The 15649-nt window shown below is 50.4% G+C and overlaps 6 protein-coding genes and 1 non-coding gene across 7 annotated transcripts, besides 1 other annotated feature; 3 read left to right on the top strand and 4 right to left on the bottom strand.

Moving 5' to 3' along the window:
- Nucleotides 1-5: part of a sequence feature (Protein overlapping with rRNA (ALT_8154, GAQ10833.1) was converted to a misc_feature.) that runs on past the window's edge.
- Nucleotides 6-799: 794 nt separating this feature from the next.
- Nucleotides 800-2254, bottom strand: ALT_8153 (alpha/beta hydrolase; the record flags this gene model as incomplete). Its single annotated transcript, XM_089600375.1, has 1 exon — nucleotides 800-2254. The coding sequence occupies one exon, from the start codon at nucleotides 2252-2254 to the stop codon at nucleotides 800-802; it is 1455 nt and encodes a 484-aa protein (XP_089455268.1).
- Nucleotides 2255-3102: 848 nt separating this feature from the next.
- On the bottom strand, nucleotides 3103-3946 carry ALT_8152 (uncharacterized protein; the record flags this gene model as incomplete). Its single annotated transcript, XM_089600374.1, has 2 exons — nucleotides 3103-3657; nucleotides 3725-3946. 2 exons carry the CDS (start codon nucleotides 3944-3946, stop codon nucleotides 3103-3105), a joined length of 777 nt encoding a protein of 258 aa, XP_089455267.1.
- A 988-nt stretch (nucleotides 3947-4934) lies between these two features.
- On the top strand, nucleotides 4935-6530 carry ALT_8151 (FAD-binding oxidoreductase; the record flags this gene model as incomplete). The annotated part of the gene is made up of 1 exon (XM_033556057.2): nucleotides 4935-6530. The coding sequence occupies one exon, from the start codon at nucleotides 4935-4937 to the stop codon at nucleotides 6528-6530; it is 1596 nt and encodes a 531-aa protein (XP_033411948.2).
- Nucleotides 6531-7507: 977 nt separating this feature from the next.
- Nucleotides 7508-9038, top strand: ALT_8150 (Zn(II)2Cys6 transcription factor domain-containing protein; the record flags this gene model as incomplete). Its single annotated transcript, XM_033556056.2, has 2 exons — nucleotides 7508-7579; nucleotides 7632-9038. 2 exons carry the CDS (start codon nucleotides 7508-7510, stop codon nucleotides 9036-9038), a joined length of 1479 nt encoding a protein of 492 aa, XP_033411947.2.
- Nucleotides 9039-9799: 761 nt separating this feature from the next.
- On the top strand, nucleotides 9800-9870 carry ALT_t166. Its single transcript has one exon. It is a non-coding gene; the product is annotated as a tRNA-Gly (tRNA).
- Nucleotides 9871-10487: 617 nt separating this feature from the next.
- Nucleotides 10488-11754, bottom strand: ALT_8149 (ubiquitin domain-containing protein; the record flags this gene model as incomplete). Its single annotated transcript, XM_033556055.2, has 3 exons — nucleotides 10488-10646; nucleotides 10711-11508; nucleotides 11752-11754. 3 exons carry the CDS (start codon nucleotides 11752-11754, stop codon nucleotides 10488-10490), a joined length of 960 nt encoding a protein of 319 aa, XP_033411946.2.
- Nucleotides 11755-12840: 1086 nt separating this feature from the next.
- Nucleotides 12841-15104, bottom strand: ALT_8148 (G patch domain-containing protein 1; the record flags this gene model as incomplete). The annotated part of the gene is made up of 2 exons (XM_033556054.2): nucleotides 12841-14836; nucleotides 14899-15104. The coding sequence occupies 2 exons, from the start codon at nucleotides 15102-15104 to the stop codon at nucleotides 12841-12843; spliced, it is 2202 nt and encodes a 733-aa protein (XP_033411945.1).
- Nucleotides 15105-15649: the final 545 nt, after the last annotated feature.

Raw genomic sequence — 15649 nt, 5'->3', positions numbered from 1 at the left:
CTTGAGTCCTCCCTCCCTCCCCCGCGTGTGCTAACTTATTCCATAGATATTTTGTTGTCATCATAACCATCTAGTCTGGTCTTAGTTATATTATCTCTAAGGATGCTGAGAGAACATTGAAGGGCACTACATAGAGATACTTAATTATAAGTCGCTAAGACGCTTTCACTATTACTCCCAGGATAGACAAATTCTTTAAGACTTCCTTATCCACCTAGATAATTACCGGTTAATTCTCACCGGCTAATTCTGCAAGGTTACCATTCGGTCCCTCGGACTCCAGGGGCGAGGCAGAGAGATGATTCCCCAAGGCAAGTCATGACCTGAACTAGAATGTGATGGGAATCAAGACCTTTTTTTTCGAGCTGGATATGTGGTGCTAGGCCCAAGACCTTACAGGACTTTGGAATTACCTGTTAGGGGAAGGAGCAGGAACTATTCTCCGACGGATGACAGGCTGTGGCATGTTTGGAGAGGAGTTGCCCTTCTTTATACAGTGCAGGTAACGGAGAAGGGGGTGGGTACCTTCATTGAGCGTATCGACTGCAGGGGCTGAGTACTTGCGCTCTGTATCATCTTTCAAAAGATCCGCTAATTCAATAAACATAGTCGGAAGCCGAAGCATATAAAAGAGTTGCGACTAAGGTACTTTACGGCAAAAAGTGAAGTAGTTCGGAGATATCATTGAAACCGCGCAGACTCAAAAGGTGACCTCAAACCGTTCTACTAAGCTTAGCTGGATAAATTTCCTAGCAGATACAAGATCTATTCTGAATAAAACCGCTATGTCCCAAAGCGATTAGCTGTTGACAATAGTATTGTCGGCGGGGATTGTCAAGTTGGCTATGTAGGCGTTCACAAGCTTCCATGTCTCACCGAACAACAAGTATGATGTGTGGCCGTCACCCTTTCGTGTGAGAAGTGTGCTGTTGCTGATCTGCTCCTTCAGCCCGTTTGCCCAGACGTACGAGGTTGATGGATCATATTGTGAGTTAACCAGGAGAATGCGAGGCGTCCCATGAATCATAGCTCTGTGTTCTCTGTTGACCTGCGGGAAAGGCCATCCGATGCAACGGTTTAGTCCGTAGTTGCCGGTGCCGACATGCGGCCACATGGCACTGGCGAGATTGTTTTTGTACTTGAGATCCACAAGAGAAGCTTCGGGGTGGTACCAGTCGGAACAGCTGATCACAGTGCCCTGGAAAGCATCCGACTCTGAGCTCGTGGCAAGTGGGGTGGAGAGTCCCGAGGCATCCCCCTCTTTGGCGTCGAGGAGATGCTGACCAAGTTTCGCCCATGTTCCGAATAGACCAGATTTGACAAATAGTTGTGAGTTCATATTATACTGGATTTCGGAGCCAGTCACGCTTTCGCGACATCCGCTGGCCTTACATGAAGGTGCAGGGATAGGCTTCTTGTTTCCTTGTTCAACCAGATCGTCAAATACTCGCAGAATGTAGTCTGAGGTTCCGTTCAATGGACAAGTCGTGCTTTGACTACACCACTCAGCAAACCGGACCAGCCCACTCTCATAGGTTAATGACTTGACCGTAAGGTACGAGATAGGATCGGTGCTGTGATCCATGTTGCCATCAAAAGCCATTGCCCGGATGTTCTGAGGAAAGAGTTCCGCGTAAGTTTGTCCTATCAACGTTCCGTATGATAGCCCAATGTAGTTCAGCTTTTCGTCGCCTAGCCCCTGGCGGATCGCTTCCATATCTTTGGCGACGCTGATAGAATCCATGTGCTTCACCAATGATCCAGTCATATTAAGACAACTCTCTCCAAATCTCTGAAATTTTTGGACCAATGCATCAAGCTCAGTCTGGTTTGACGGCCAGTAAGCAACCCGCTGGTTGTAGATTTCCGGATCACATCGGATAGGAGAACTAAGGCCGACACCTCGAGGATCGAGACCAACGATGTCAAACCGATTGGCAATGTCTTGGCCAAATAGTTTGCTGCCGGCTGCCACATATTGAGTCGCATTATCACCTGGTCCGCCGGGATTGAATAATAGACTGCCAACTCTTTGCGCCGGGTTGGATGCTTTATGACGTAGCATTCCAAGTTGGACCTTCTCGCCGTAAGGGTCATCCCAGTCAATTGGTACGTCAAGAGTTCCACAGTCGAACCCTGGCGAGGGAAATGTGCAATTCGACCATCGGATCGGGGTAAAGGCCGAGCGGTTCAGAACAGAACGGGCATCGGCGAGAGTCAAAATTGCTGGAAGAACTAGCAATGGGGACAGCATCTCTAAAAGAACATGAGATTGTAGGAGACTCTTGTCTTCTTATAATGGTGTGATTAAAAAGGGTGCTCTTTGGAGAGGTGAGTTGTATGAATGGAGCTCTCCTGTCCAGTATAGTATTCTGGCAAAGACGAAACTATACGTTTGGAGAGCTATGCGCAAATTCCTCAGCTCTCAGAAACCAAAAGCCATGATTTATAGGAGGTGGGTTCACTTAGTATGTTGGCCGCTGGTGAATACATACCTGCTAAGTCTTCTTTCGCTAGCCCATATCAGGCAATCGAGTTGTTGGCCCCCAAGAGTACATAGTAGGCTTCCAGCCTTCCAATTTCCATCTGATAATGTCCCAAGCCAATACAGCCCACAATGGGTCTACCAAGCCCTAGCCAAAAAACTGCTTTGCCTTGACCGGTATCGCATCAGTCCAGGCCGCTAGCGAGCCCCGGCTCATATTCTGCCCTACACAAACAGCAAGCTACCCATCATCTCTTACAACAGTGTCTTCTACTATAGACAGAACTTCTACACCTACACCGAACCCATCGAATTTTACCCAGATGATTGTCCAATCAGTGAATTACAAGAGGTTGAAGATAACAATGAACGAGTTTCGCTCATCTCGCATATCCCAACTGGTAGTCCGAACTATTTCCGCGACCAATCGCATGGAACCTACAGCAATATCGATGAGCTGATGAAGCTTTGCTGGAATTTCAAGCTTGCTCCATTGTACCTGAGCAATAAATTCAGATTTGATGACCTCACTCTGCGATTTGGGATATTTTCGCCGTGCTCCAACACCGCGCGGATTTAAGATTTATGTTCTCGAGTAACACCGCATTCCCCTGGAATTAGAAAATCACCCTCTCAGGCTTCTGTTCCGGGTCCTCCAGGGATTGAGGAGTGAGTTTGACATTGACAAAGTCCGGCTCCAACACAGCCAATATACCCAAGACCATGGTGATTGCCAAGGCAATGATTTCTTCCAGCACCGCCATGCATAGATAGACGGTCGGATTTCCATCCAGAGAGAAAGTATGCAGAGAAGTGTAATCGCCGAGGGCTGAGTAGATCAGCCGGACCACCAAGAAGGGGGTAGACAGGACAATGGTGATAAAGAGCTTCTTCTGGAATCGTCGCAATGAACCGCTCAGTTCCAAGAATAACCAGACACTCAGTACGAGGAAAAGCACGAAGACGGCGAGGAAGATGCCCATGGCGGCCTTGGCGAGATTGCCGGGTGGATAAACACCGGAACTGACTCCTGCGATACCAAGAATAAGGCCAATGAAGGTGATTACCGTCACTAATTTCATCGGCCTGGGCGGCATTTTCTCCTCCACATCACTGAGAGCACAACTGTTAGTCTGCGTTTTGGTGGGATGGAGAACTTCGGCGGTCGCCAGCTTACATTTGACGCAGCAGTCCGATAAATGTTAGCAGCAAAGGGGCTAGACCGATCAACTGACATACTGCCTCAGCCACTTTGATGTTGTACGAGTTGTTATTGATGGAGAGCAACGAAGAAATACTGCCAGCAATTCGAATGAGCGAGAGTGTGACAGGAAATCGCCAGATCTTGCTGCCGACCCTCCAGCCTGATCGCTTCCAGATGAAAATGGCAGCAACGAGGATGATGGGGAATATGATGAGCTGGAGGATTGCAATGCCGTCCCGGTAGGTGATCTTTCCCATGGTGGTGCTGTAGTGGCAGGAATAGTAGAAGTAGAAGTAGTAGTAGTAGAAGAAGGAGAAGAAGAACAATTATTGTTTGGACAAGTATGTTAGACTGGAGACAACACTGCTCGATGTGTCCATCGAACAAAGGAAAAGCTGCTCCCTTTTACGTCCTTGGGATTAGACCATGGTCAACTCGATGTCGAGGTCATGGAGATCACAGCCCTACTGGTATTGAGATGGTGAGTGGACCAGCATCTAGATTACCCCTAGAGGATTAGCGCGTGTGCCGTCATTCAGGAGCTGAAATCACGAGAGAAGCCAGTCGCGAACTCCTCCAACACCTCCTCGTCCATTGCATAGGTGTAACCGCCCCCGTGGGGCCCGATAGGGAGCCAGTTGGGCATTCAAGGCGAACTTCAAGGCGGACTTCCCATTTCATCTTCCGAGAGCCAAAGCAACTGAAGTAAAACCCTGGGCTAGTTCTCTTCGGGTAGGTGTGATGTTGCGATATATCATATACCCCACAGCCACAGTGAGATTCAAGCTCATTTACTAACCGCATGGAGCGCTCGGCGCCACGCCAGCGCTAGTGCTTTTCGGGCATGAAAGATGCTCGGCCAATGAAAGGAGACATGTCGACTGTCGACGGACAACCACTTTGGGAGACGTTAGGTTACGGGTATCTCTGCTTTGTCGTCCAGTAAACATTCCCTGGGTGGCTCATAAATAATGGGGACTGCCGACACCGAGCTCTTCATGATGCGGCAGCAATTTCTTCCTTTCCTCCGTACTTCTAATTGTGACGTTCGAACCCCGAGCGATGGTGCACATATCTTGTTGTCTAGCCAATGCCGCACCCGCATTGGTGGCCCTATTGAGCCTAATCTTCACCACATCAGCGACACCTTCGGAGTACAACAGTCACACTGGGCAATCTTCTTGGCCGTCGACGAAAGAATGGGCGAGCTTTAATAGCAGTCTGTCTGGCAGATTGCACCGCACAATGCCCTACGCCGCAACCTGCTATTATAGTTCTCCATACTACGACCCTTCAGCTTGTGTAGTCGCCGCAGAGAACTACACAACAAACCAGATACGAACCGATGTATACGGCGCAGCGACATCCCTCAACTGGGAAGTTTGCCATACTGAAACATGCGCACTGAATGCGGTCAGACCGTCCAAATCCCTCTCAGACGACTGCCACCTCGGCCGGTTGTCGTCATTGTATGTCGATGCTTCTGAACCTCAACATGTGGTCACCGCTGTCAAGTTTGCCCGAAAGCATAATCTCAGAGTCACCGTCAAGAACACTGGACATGACTACTTTGGCCGCTCGACCAGTCCCAACACTCTTGCGATCTGGACTCACCGCATGAACACGATGAAGTATCATGCGGACTTTGTTGCGTCGAACTGTCCGGTTTCGAACGGTCAACATATCGGGGAGATAGGGGCTGGTGCTCAAGCGTCGGATGTCTACACCTATTTCCAGGCGTTCAACATGGATGTGACGGGCGGAAATGAAGGATCGGTGGGCCTGGCGGGCGGGTTTGGTCAAGGAGGTGGTCACGGTATTTTTGGTCCTTCGTACGGTCTGATGGTGGACAATGCGGTCGAGTTCGACGTTGTGACGGCAGATGGCCAATTCCGCACCATCAACCGATGCAATGACCCCGAGCTCTTTTGGGCCATGCGAGGTGGAGGCGGAGGCACCTTCGCAATTCTCACAAGCTACCGGTTCCAACTTCACCCGGCCGTTAATATCAATGTGTATCAGCTCGAGGCCAACTTCACGCTCCATGGCAATGAGACGGCCAATTACCCGGCCCTGGAACAACTTCTTATCCAGCACGCGACGAACCAACCGGTCTGGTCCCACCACAACATTTCAGGTCATGCGTACTACTGGCCGACTAAAGCCGAGATTTACCTCGTCTTGCCGTCCAACGACGAAACAGCCCTGAAATCTCTCACCAGTGAATTTGCCTCCTTCGTGACGAACAACCCCAGTATCCGAGTCAGCAAGAGCACCTACACCACCTACCCCAAATACACCGAGTTCCTCCTGGTCACCAACAAGATTGCCGCCAGACTAACCCCAGGCGGCATCTTCGGAGTCGTGGCAGGTCGGCTAATGCCAGAATCCTTATTCGAAACCCGCCACACCGTAACCGATCTCGTCCAGGCCGTCCTCGACGGCATCCGCCTTAGCAATAAGCTACTTCCCGAGACTTCCGTCTCCCAGGTCATCATGACCACCCCGGTGAACCACCAAAACGGGGATGCAACAAGTGTTAATCCCGCCTGGCGCTCGGCTCTTTGGCATGTCCTCATGACTGGTGGATGGACGGAGCAGCTCAGCAACTCAACCGAGGCAGAACTTTTGGAAACATGGCTGGATACGGTCGAGCCCATGAAGGAACTTACCCCCGGTGGAGGCTGCTACCTGAATGAAGGCCATTACTTGGAACCAGAGTGGCAGGAGACGTTCTTTGGATCAAATTATCCGGAATTGCTTCGAATCAAGAAAAAGTATGATCCATATCATTTCTTTGATTGCTGGAAATGTGTCGGCTGGCAGGGTCCCTCTGAGTAAGTTGTTCCTTTTTCTCCCACTGGGTTAGTCCAGGGACCATTGTTGGGAAATACGGCTAACTGTGAAAACTACGTAGTTCCTACAGCTGTTATAAATAGACTGTAATGTTTCTTTGTGCCGTGATCAAGTTGTCCTCCTGACTATTGACTCTCGTTGTTTCAGCTACTGGCATTGACTGGATGGAATTGCATGCGTCAGGGACCATTAAAATGATGGTTTCCGAACTCTACTTTACACAAAACCTTCCGAGGTGTCTTCAACAATAGCATAAAAACTGTGAAGTTATCAATACCGGTCGAGTAAACCAGCTTTCGTACTTATTATTGTGAAGGAAGATACTAAGCAAGGGATAAAGGCCTATGGCCGTTGTATAGGCGGGGACCTTCCCTAGACAAATACCAACGCGACTAGCATTTTCCCTTAATCCTCACATTATCTGGATCGGCGATTGGATGGTGGGCTGCTCTGGGGTGGAGGTACCTTTGAGTGGGGAGTCAAGGATCTTGAATTGAGCTTATTTTGCCTCTATGGGACCACTAAGGCTGATTTCGCAATTTCACCACAACCCAGCTTTGCAATATTTGTTGGCATCTCTAAAGTTCATATATTGACTGGTCAACATCTGAGATACCCAAAGAAGACTAGCGTGCACGGGTAGCAGTCGGGGATCAGTAGCCACTCATAGTACTCAATTTTCCAGCCGAAGTGCCTGTGAAAGAGGTGCAGATCTTCTCTTGCTGGTCAGCATGGCGCAGCTTTGGAGCGTAACAGGTGGCTGTTGGGGGCCATTTGGGACCACGGTCACCCCCAGGCCGCCAAGAGCGTGAATGGTTGTTTGTGTAGTTTCTAAGGTTAATCCAGCTGTCTTCAGCTCACGTCAGCACTGTCGATGAGCAACAGTCTTCAAACACCAGCCTCCCTTTCCTCTTCGTAGTCTCATCATCATCATTGATCGCCTTGTCCACGGATGCTTCAATATGCCCAAACTCAAGGCACCTCGCGCAAGAACATCCCGAAGTTGCGAGAATTGCCGAGTCGTGAAACGACGCGTGGGTCTTTCCTTACCATTCTAATGACACTAGCACTAACACGGTGATCCAGTGCGACAAGGATGTTCCCCAGTGTGGTCAATGCATTCGCACGCGCGAAATTTGCCTTGGATACCGCGATGAATGGGATTTAATCTTCCGTGACCAGACAAACCACACCATCAAACGGTCCAGTAAGACACGAGAAACGAATGGGTTCTCGACTAGGGCTATCCCGTTGGTTCCACCTACCCGAGGTCTGGATCCCAGTCTCGAGGAGATAGGGGTGAATTATTTCCTCCGGGACTTTGTCGCGGGTGGTCTCTCCCCTTCACGCGGATATCTGAACTATATCCCGACGGTCTATTCTGCCGATGCGGAGCACCCGGCCCTCGTTGCCAGTATGGCGGCCGTGGGCCTCGTCGCGTTGGCCTCTCACCAGCCCGAGTTGGTCATTCGTGCGCGTGCCAAATACTCAGAGGCGATCCGCCTTGTGAACCAGGCGTTAGCATCCCCGGCGGAGTCCGTCAAAGACAGCACCTTGATGTCGGTGATATCGCTGGGAGTTTTCGAGCACATCTCCAATTTTGAGTCTTGGGTTCGACATGTCAAAGGAGCTGCAGCGTTGGTGGTTGCCCGCGGCGAATCTCAATTTGCCCGTAGGCCTGCCATCCTGATGTTCAACCAGGTGCGCGCCGATATGTCAACTGCTTGTATTCAGACCGTACAGCCGTTTCCAGACGACCTGCGGGAGCTGCAGGAAGAGGCGACCAAGTATACTGACCGTTCGGATGTATTCTGGTTACTCGGAGTGCTCGCCACGCGGTGCGCAACCCTTTACGCGGACGTCGCAAAGAAGTATGATGACAAGTCTTCACTGATACCCACGTCCTGGTCGGACTTCCTAGAAGAATCGATCGCGATTCAGAGTGATTTTCAATATGTTCTTGATATCCTTACTAGGCAAGAACCGTATATAACAATCAGGGAACCCCGTGAGAGCACGACCTTCATTTCTTGTAATGGCCAATATGACCTATACAAGACATCTTGGGCAATAAGACTCTGGAACAACTCTCGAATGGTTGAAATCATCGTTTGCGAGATTATATGCTGGCTCATAAACAAGATACTCACCGAGGAGCCGGCTTATCCCGCTGAGGGCCACCTGAAGCTTCAATCGAAGCTCCGGTATGCAATGCAGATTATTTCAAAACGAGGAGCGGAGATACTGGCCAGCGTTCCACAGGGCCTAGGGCTTGTATCGGTCCCTGATGCTGATAGACCCCAAGAACCCAACGTGTCGGGTGGATATATGCTGATCTGGAATCTGTATACAGTCGGTAAATCTCCTGCTATCAGTCAACAAAATCGCCAATGGGTCATCAAGCAACTTAAGGGTATCGGTGAACGTGCAAATATCGCAATGGCGTTTCAGCTTGCGAAGGATCTTGTGGGAACAGGACGAAGTGAGCGTTGAGAGCCGTTGCCTCTAGGCAGGCCCCTTCAGGGATCAATTTTCAGGGATCCTAGCAACTCAGCCGTAATTGAGAGGATCGACAAGGTGGTATTTGGTCTATGCACGCAGTTCTAATTAGACGACTGTATCAAGCATCTTAGTCCATCAGCTAAGCAAGAAACCGAACACATCATTCATTTTAGCTTGCCTCCTGTGCAACGCTACCCTGCCCTGCGATTCTTAAGGCTCCCACTCCAGCATACTCGGGTTGAGCCTATAACTAACTTATCACATATCCGAAAAGCTTAATTCTTTTTTTCCTTCAGTGCAAGTTGATGGCTCAAGTTATCTCGGAGGATTAAAGTCTTCTAGATTAATTATCTGATCGAATAGAAATACGCTTCTTCCTATTATACTTTCTAGATTCAGCATACAGTAATTTTTCGCTCGCCATTCAACATCCTTGAAACGGTCCTGTTGTACTACGCCTTTTCTGTCAATCGTTATAATCCTACGTGGGTGGCCAGGGCGTCAAGGAGCTGGTGTCGTATCGTCTTTTCAAGAGGAGCTCTGAGACGAGACGATGCCTAGGGAACGGAAGAGTGCCAGTTTGCACTAGACGAGCTGCAGCTTCTTTGTATTCAAGGTATTTTTGGGGCTCTCGCTTAAACTGGCACCGTTAAGCATGTGTAGGTGTATGTTCCTCTGGCTCATTTGTCCGAGTTGCTCTGCAGAACACTCCTCTCCTCATAATTTTATTTAAGCACAAACTGCACAACCTAGCATCATTGGTCTAGTGGTAGAATTCGTCGTTGCCATCGACGAGGCCCGTGTTCGATTCACGGATGATGCATAGATCTTTCTTTTTGCTTTCATTTCATACTCCTGTGCCATCCCTCTATAGTTATTATTGTTTATTATTTATTATTTTTTTTTTTTTTTCGCACTATTTTCCTTTGGATATGGCATGGATAACGCTCATAAGGAGAATTTCTGCCTGTGTCAATCTTATGGACTGATTAAGTTGCGTTCGTGAATGGAATCCCCAGCGGCGCTGTTCTGGAGAAATATATATCCCGCAACTCCACATCACGTGTAGCGCATGTTGTTTATGCCATAGCCATAGATAGCTAGTAGATATGAAGCAGTAAATTGATTTGCTCATCGATGCTACCAGACTAGATTCAAGCACAAATAAAAGGAGAAATCATTGATAGACAGTGGGACGACACGAAACGCCGGCGCGTGGTAGGAGATAGACCATATCATAAAACAGAAATGAAGCGCACCACACCAGGCTGAAAAACAAGACGAGTGGGTATTATGCGAACCGGCTGAACACTGGACGCCACGAGATTGCAAAGATCGTAACAGCATAAAGGTGAGGTGTCATGTCATAATAAAGAACAGTATCCCGACTCCAAGGGTCGAGGATAAATGAGAGGTTGCTGAAGTGCCTTCTAGGGCTGTTTATGTGGTATGGACGGACGGTTGTGACGAGGCCGAAGGCCTGGCGACGACCAAGGCATTGATTATATTGCCTGCTTTCCAACCCTGGTTCAGAAGAGGCGTATTTTCGCGGAGCATCCTACCCAGGTAGACGATCCTTACCCGTTGATTTGCAGGGATCTGCTCAAGACGATGTTAGGATTCTGCTTGATCAGCGGAGACTGCATAGTAAAACAAGACATACCCCGGCCTCTTGCTGCACCCTGCGGGCAATTAAGCCCACGGTCTGGTTCTTGCCGACTGAAACGACAACGTCCGATCCGCAGTTGCTCAAGCGCGCCGAGACCCGGATCAAGTCGCGCTCGCTTATCTTGCCCTTCTCATCCCTGCGGTCTTCAGAGTCACCGCCAATCAGCTCATCACCCGATGCCTCGTCCAGCGACAGCTTTGAATCATCCGTGTCAAAGTCGTCGTAGCCATCATCACGGCGACTGGCTGAGTCATCCTGCACCATGTTCTCCGGGTCGCTCACGATACACCGAGGCAGACGGTAGAGGGCACCTTGCTCATCGTAACAGCCCTGGCAAAGGTCTCCCGTAGGCACGGTGACACCTGCCGCGTCGATGATACTCTGCGCCGTAGCCAGGTCGTTCACATGCATGAACGAGATCGCCGCGGCCAAGGCGGCCCACACCTCTGCTCGACCGGTGACGCGGGTCTCGAAGAATTCCTTGCGCTCTTGGTCTAGCTGCGCGCGAGACCAGGTGCGCCGCTTGCTGTACCAGACATGGGGGCGGATCGGGGCGTTGAAATGCTCGCTCAGCGCTAACTGAGTGGTGGTCGTCGCTGGGGTGCGACGGTTGGCATGCCGACCTGCGCGGGATGTCGCTCTGGTCAGGGAAGTTGAGGGACAGCTGGAGATGATCGCATTCGTGGTCGAGCGGAGAGCATTCGAGGAGGTATCAGCGCGGCGCTCCTCCGTTACTTGGGTCGCATGGGAGGGATCGCCGTTGTCACGCGACAGGAAGGACAAGCAAGAACCCTGGAGATGGTGAAGTCAGACGACGTGCGTTTAGCAATATCGCGAGGACAAGGGTAATCGAGAGCGACGAAATTGACAGCTACTGAGAACAGCGTGTGCAAAGAATTACAAGCAACAGGTACTTTCACGTCTACAGATCCCTAAGAACAACTGCGATAGCAAAGTGACAAACAGCAACAGAGACAAAGCTAAGGTGGTAAAAAAAGAAAAGAAAGGAGGAAAAGAAGCTCCATGTTCACTCACCATACTGAAGCGGTAGACGATACGACTCCATCAGACAAAGTAAATAGTCGATATATCCTCTCTGTAGAGAAGGAAAGCAGCAGGACGGAGATACCTCTCAGACGATAGATAAGAGGAAGAAGAGGAGGAGGGGAAAAGAATGCGGGAAAATATGGCACCAATAAGAATCAGAATCAGCAGCTAATGATGTTGATATTCCGTATTGGTTGGGCAACCAGGTTCATTGTCAGATAGATCGATGGTTATGGCTCGCAAGTCGATCGGAGAACGCGGTGGGCAACGTAAGCCTCGCTGTTGAGTTTGTAGTGGCGATGACGACCCGGCGGGTTACAAACAAATACGGAGTAGTTCTGGTTCAAAAAATTAGAGAATCAAAGCATGCGAACAATATGTATTATTCACTAGGACGGGCTGAAGCCAAAGAGGGGGACAAAGCAGAGATGATGGTGGATCTGATCCCCGTCAGGCGTGCATTGGCATGAGAAGGAGGAAAAAGTAGGCGAGGAGGAGTCAGTTGGCAGCTGGCTGTTCTTATTGTCTACTGGTACGGGATGTGGTCATCAAAAGCTTGTCTGCAAACCGTCTATCTACATCCGGCAATGTCATCCAGAGCATTCCCACCGCCTGGCAGCAACCAGAACCGTGGAATAAATCGAGTGCTGTTCAACTGTCGGTTATCTGACAGCGTCCTGTTCTATTAATAGCACTGTCATTGCAGCATTCCCGAATCCTTGTCTAGTTGATATCAACCAGGACACACAAAGGCTGGCGTAGATTACCACCCTCAATCTGCTCAGGTTCAATCTATCATGATAGAGCAAAATAGTCGCAATCATCCAAGGTGTGTTGTAACCTTCTGCGGTGTAACCGCTCGTCTGATCATCATGCATTTAGCCACTGTGTTACGTGCAGAGGATCAAGGATGAGCAGCTGAAGATTTTTCGAGACCGCATTTTCGTCGCATTTTTGTTGCGTTTCCCTGTGCCCGTCTACTAGGTATCTCAAGCTTTGCGCAAAAGCTGGGCTTATAAACATCCTGGTTACCATATTAAAGTCTCACTTCTGGTAAAAAGGAGTGACCGATATGAATCACTGTTCCTCATCCTCATCGTCGCTACCAAAAATCGCCTTGAAGACCGCCTCGCCGGGCCTCTCAGCCTCGAGTGCTTCGTTGCGGTCGGGTTCAATCGCTACCTCCTTCCCGACTTCCGGCGCTGTCGCCCGTTCAGGCGTGGCAGTGTCGGATCGTGCTGTCAGTGCTCTACCGCTAGTTTCGAGCATGAGCTGGTTCATCACATCCTTCGATACGAGCTCTTTAGGTCCGGATGCTGTCTGGTATCCAGCAGACTGGAATCGATTGCCAAAACCAGCCTCGGAACCCCCTGGCTGCTCTCCCGGGTCCATCTGCACATGATCCGGTGGCTTAACATTCAGCCGTTTGCAAAGCAGCCGCGCGGGATAGAAGCTGTGGGTGCTCCGAGTCATCGGGCCAAACATACCGATCTTGGCCGCGGCCACGGCTGGATCTTCAGGCTTCTCCGCGGGTTTGTGGAGTAATGGTTCTGTCGACGTAGATGACTCCGATTGATCAGACGATTCTCTGGGCCCCGTAGATGCTGAAGTGAAGCGCGAAGCCATTACCCCAGAGACCGGCTTGAACACCTCCGCAGCTCGAGCAAACTCGTGGAGTTCCGCAACCCATTCATCCGTTGTCGAGCCTGGTACTCGGTCTGGGAGTGTATCGCGAAGGCCTGCCCGTATCTCAAGGAATGTGCGGTATCGAGTCCGTTTGCCTTGGTCTTCCGAATAAGGCATCCAGCCGCTGACTGCGCGAGTAAGAGCCTGAACAGCGACCTGTTTGTCTAGTTTGGGAACAAGGTCCCACAGATCCTTGCGTCTTTGCGATTCCGATAATTCGAATCCCTTCGGTGCTTTCTCCCCCAAGGCTGGTGGTAGGTCTGTTTTCCCAGTAAGTTTCATGATCCTTTCGCGAGCCTCAGGGGTCATCCAGTCAAAAATCGACTTTCCGGGCAGCTGGGCCTCCCCCAACAGCGCAGCTCGAGACGTAGGGTCGAGCGAAGAAGCCTTGGCCGCCTCTGCCGTAGAGACATAGTTCGAAACATCCCTTGCCGTTGACGGTGTTTTGCTTGATTTCCAGTCCTTTGGGATTTCTGGAGGCGCGTATCTCTTCTCTTGTGTGGATATTGAGAGGCTGGAAATACCATCGGCTAGGAGAAAGCCGTCCAACGGGAGTCGGCCGTCATGACATTTTCGAAATCCCGCCGACGATTTTGCAGTGAGCGTCTTCTTTGATATGAAGACGGGCTTGGTGTTCACCAGAGGATTAGGTGCAACAAGTGCCGGCTTAGACTCATCCGTGGACTTTTTCTTCTTCTTTTTCTTGTCACCGCCGATGACCCGGTTGTACGAGATTTGTGGGCCAATAGAATACGGATCTTCGTCATCTGACCCTGTATCGTTCAACACCCCAACGCCAAATGCGCCGCGCTTAGGTTGCTCTTTTGTCTTCGATGGTTTTCGTTGGCTCCCGGAGGTCAACCGTCGCCCAAAGAAATCGTCTTCATCAGACTCGTCAGCACCAGCTCTGTGAGAATCCAACCGACTTTCGCCCTCAAACCCAAGCCCCTTGTGATCCGTCTTATGGACAAATGCAATCATGGGCGAATCCTCCGGTGCGAAGAGGTAGGTCTTATCGGCTTCGTTTCCGCCAGCGCCAGCACCGTCGCCAAGGTTGGCTTTTCGCCGTACTTTGGGACCGATCCCTTGACCCTCTCGCCAACCCATCTTCTTCAGTAGCTTGACTCCCATGGTTTCACCGCCGGCCTTGAGAAGATCCATCAGCCCTCCACGGCGGGCCGCGTCAGTCGCCGCAGATCCAAACCCAGCAAAGTCATCACTGGTCTGCAGCCTTTTCGCCTCCTCAGCTTCCCGAATGTCTTCCTCGTCCATGAAGTCCTCAGGTCGCTGCTGAAATTTCTGCTGAGAGTCCTTGGCCCTGTTCTGGCGCGAGGACACAAACGTCGCAGGGGTCCATCCCTCCTTGGAACCGACGGTGTTGAAGTATCTGGAAAAGTCGCGCCATATTTAGTCGTGCTGTTCAAAGCTATCCAGGAATCGTGGGCTCACCCGGCGCTGAAACCACCGGTGAAGGCGCCATGTAAGCGTTTCCTTCCCCGGTCATCTGTAACTTCCTGCTTCCAGATCGGTACATATGACCCATCGTCTCGAGTTCCGGCATCTAGAGGGGGGAGAGGCGTTCCGTAAAAGGTGTATGGGGAATGATGTGCTTGTAGATCAGCCTCGAAGGCTGCTCGAGATCGTTTGCTCGACATTTGTGGGGTTTCGGAAAGCAGTGTGGATTGCGGCGGCTTCTTAGGCAAAGCTTGTTGTCATTATCGCTTGGTCTCTTGACGACAGGGTCAGTTTTCTCTATCTAGGAAATTCTCGTAGACTGAAACTAGTGTACTACCTACCCGGATGTTGGGACAGCTGATCTGATTTCAAAGGACTATACGTTTCAGGAAACAAGACACAGCTGTGGGGATGAAGAGGGAAGGTCGGCCTTGGGTGATGTGCTTCATGGAAGTTCATCCTAATGGTTGAAACCATGGGAGGTTGTCCATCCATACGCACCGCCACCGCGTCACCTGCTGTGGCTTGGCACCGAGGTAGTCTTAAAACACGCGAATCTACGGAGTACCAATAGCCAACAATTTCGTACTTGTCTAGACCTCGAAACCTTAAGATTACCTTAGTAAACTGGGAATGCAAAAGAAACAGGCTCATTAGAATGCAAGATGACCTTGTCTACTGTTAGATACCCTGTCGGACGGTCCTGCCCATCAGTGCCCAAAACACCAGCCTCCCGGCCGGAGAA

This window comes from Aspergillus lentulus, assembly GCF_001445615.1.
Source record: "Aspergillus lentulus DNA, contig: Alt16, strain: IFM 54703, whole genome shotgun sequence".
NCBI classification, from domain to species: domain Eukaryota; kingdom Fungi; phylum Ascomycota; class Eurotiomycetes; order Eurotiales; family Aspergillaceae; genus Aspergillus; species Aspergillus lentulus.
Note: the sequence above shows the minus strand (reverse complement) of the source record. Positions and strands in the feature narration are given on the sequence as shown.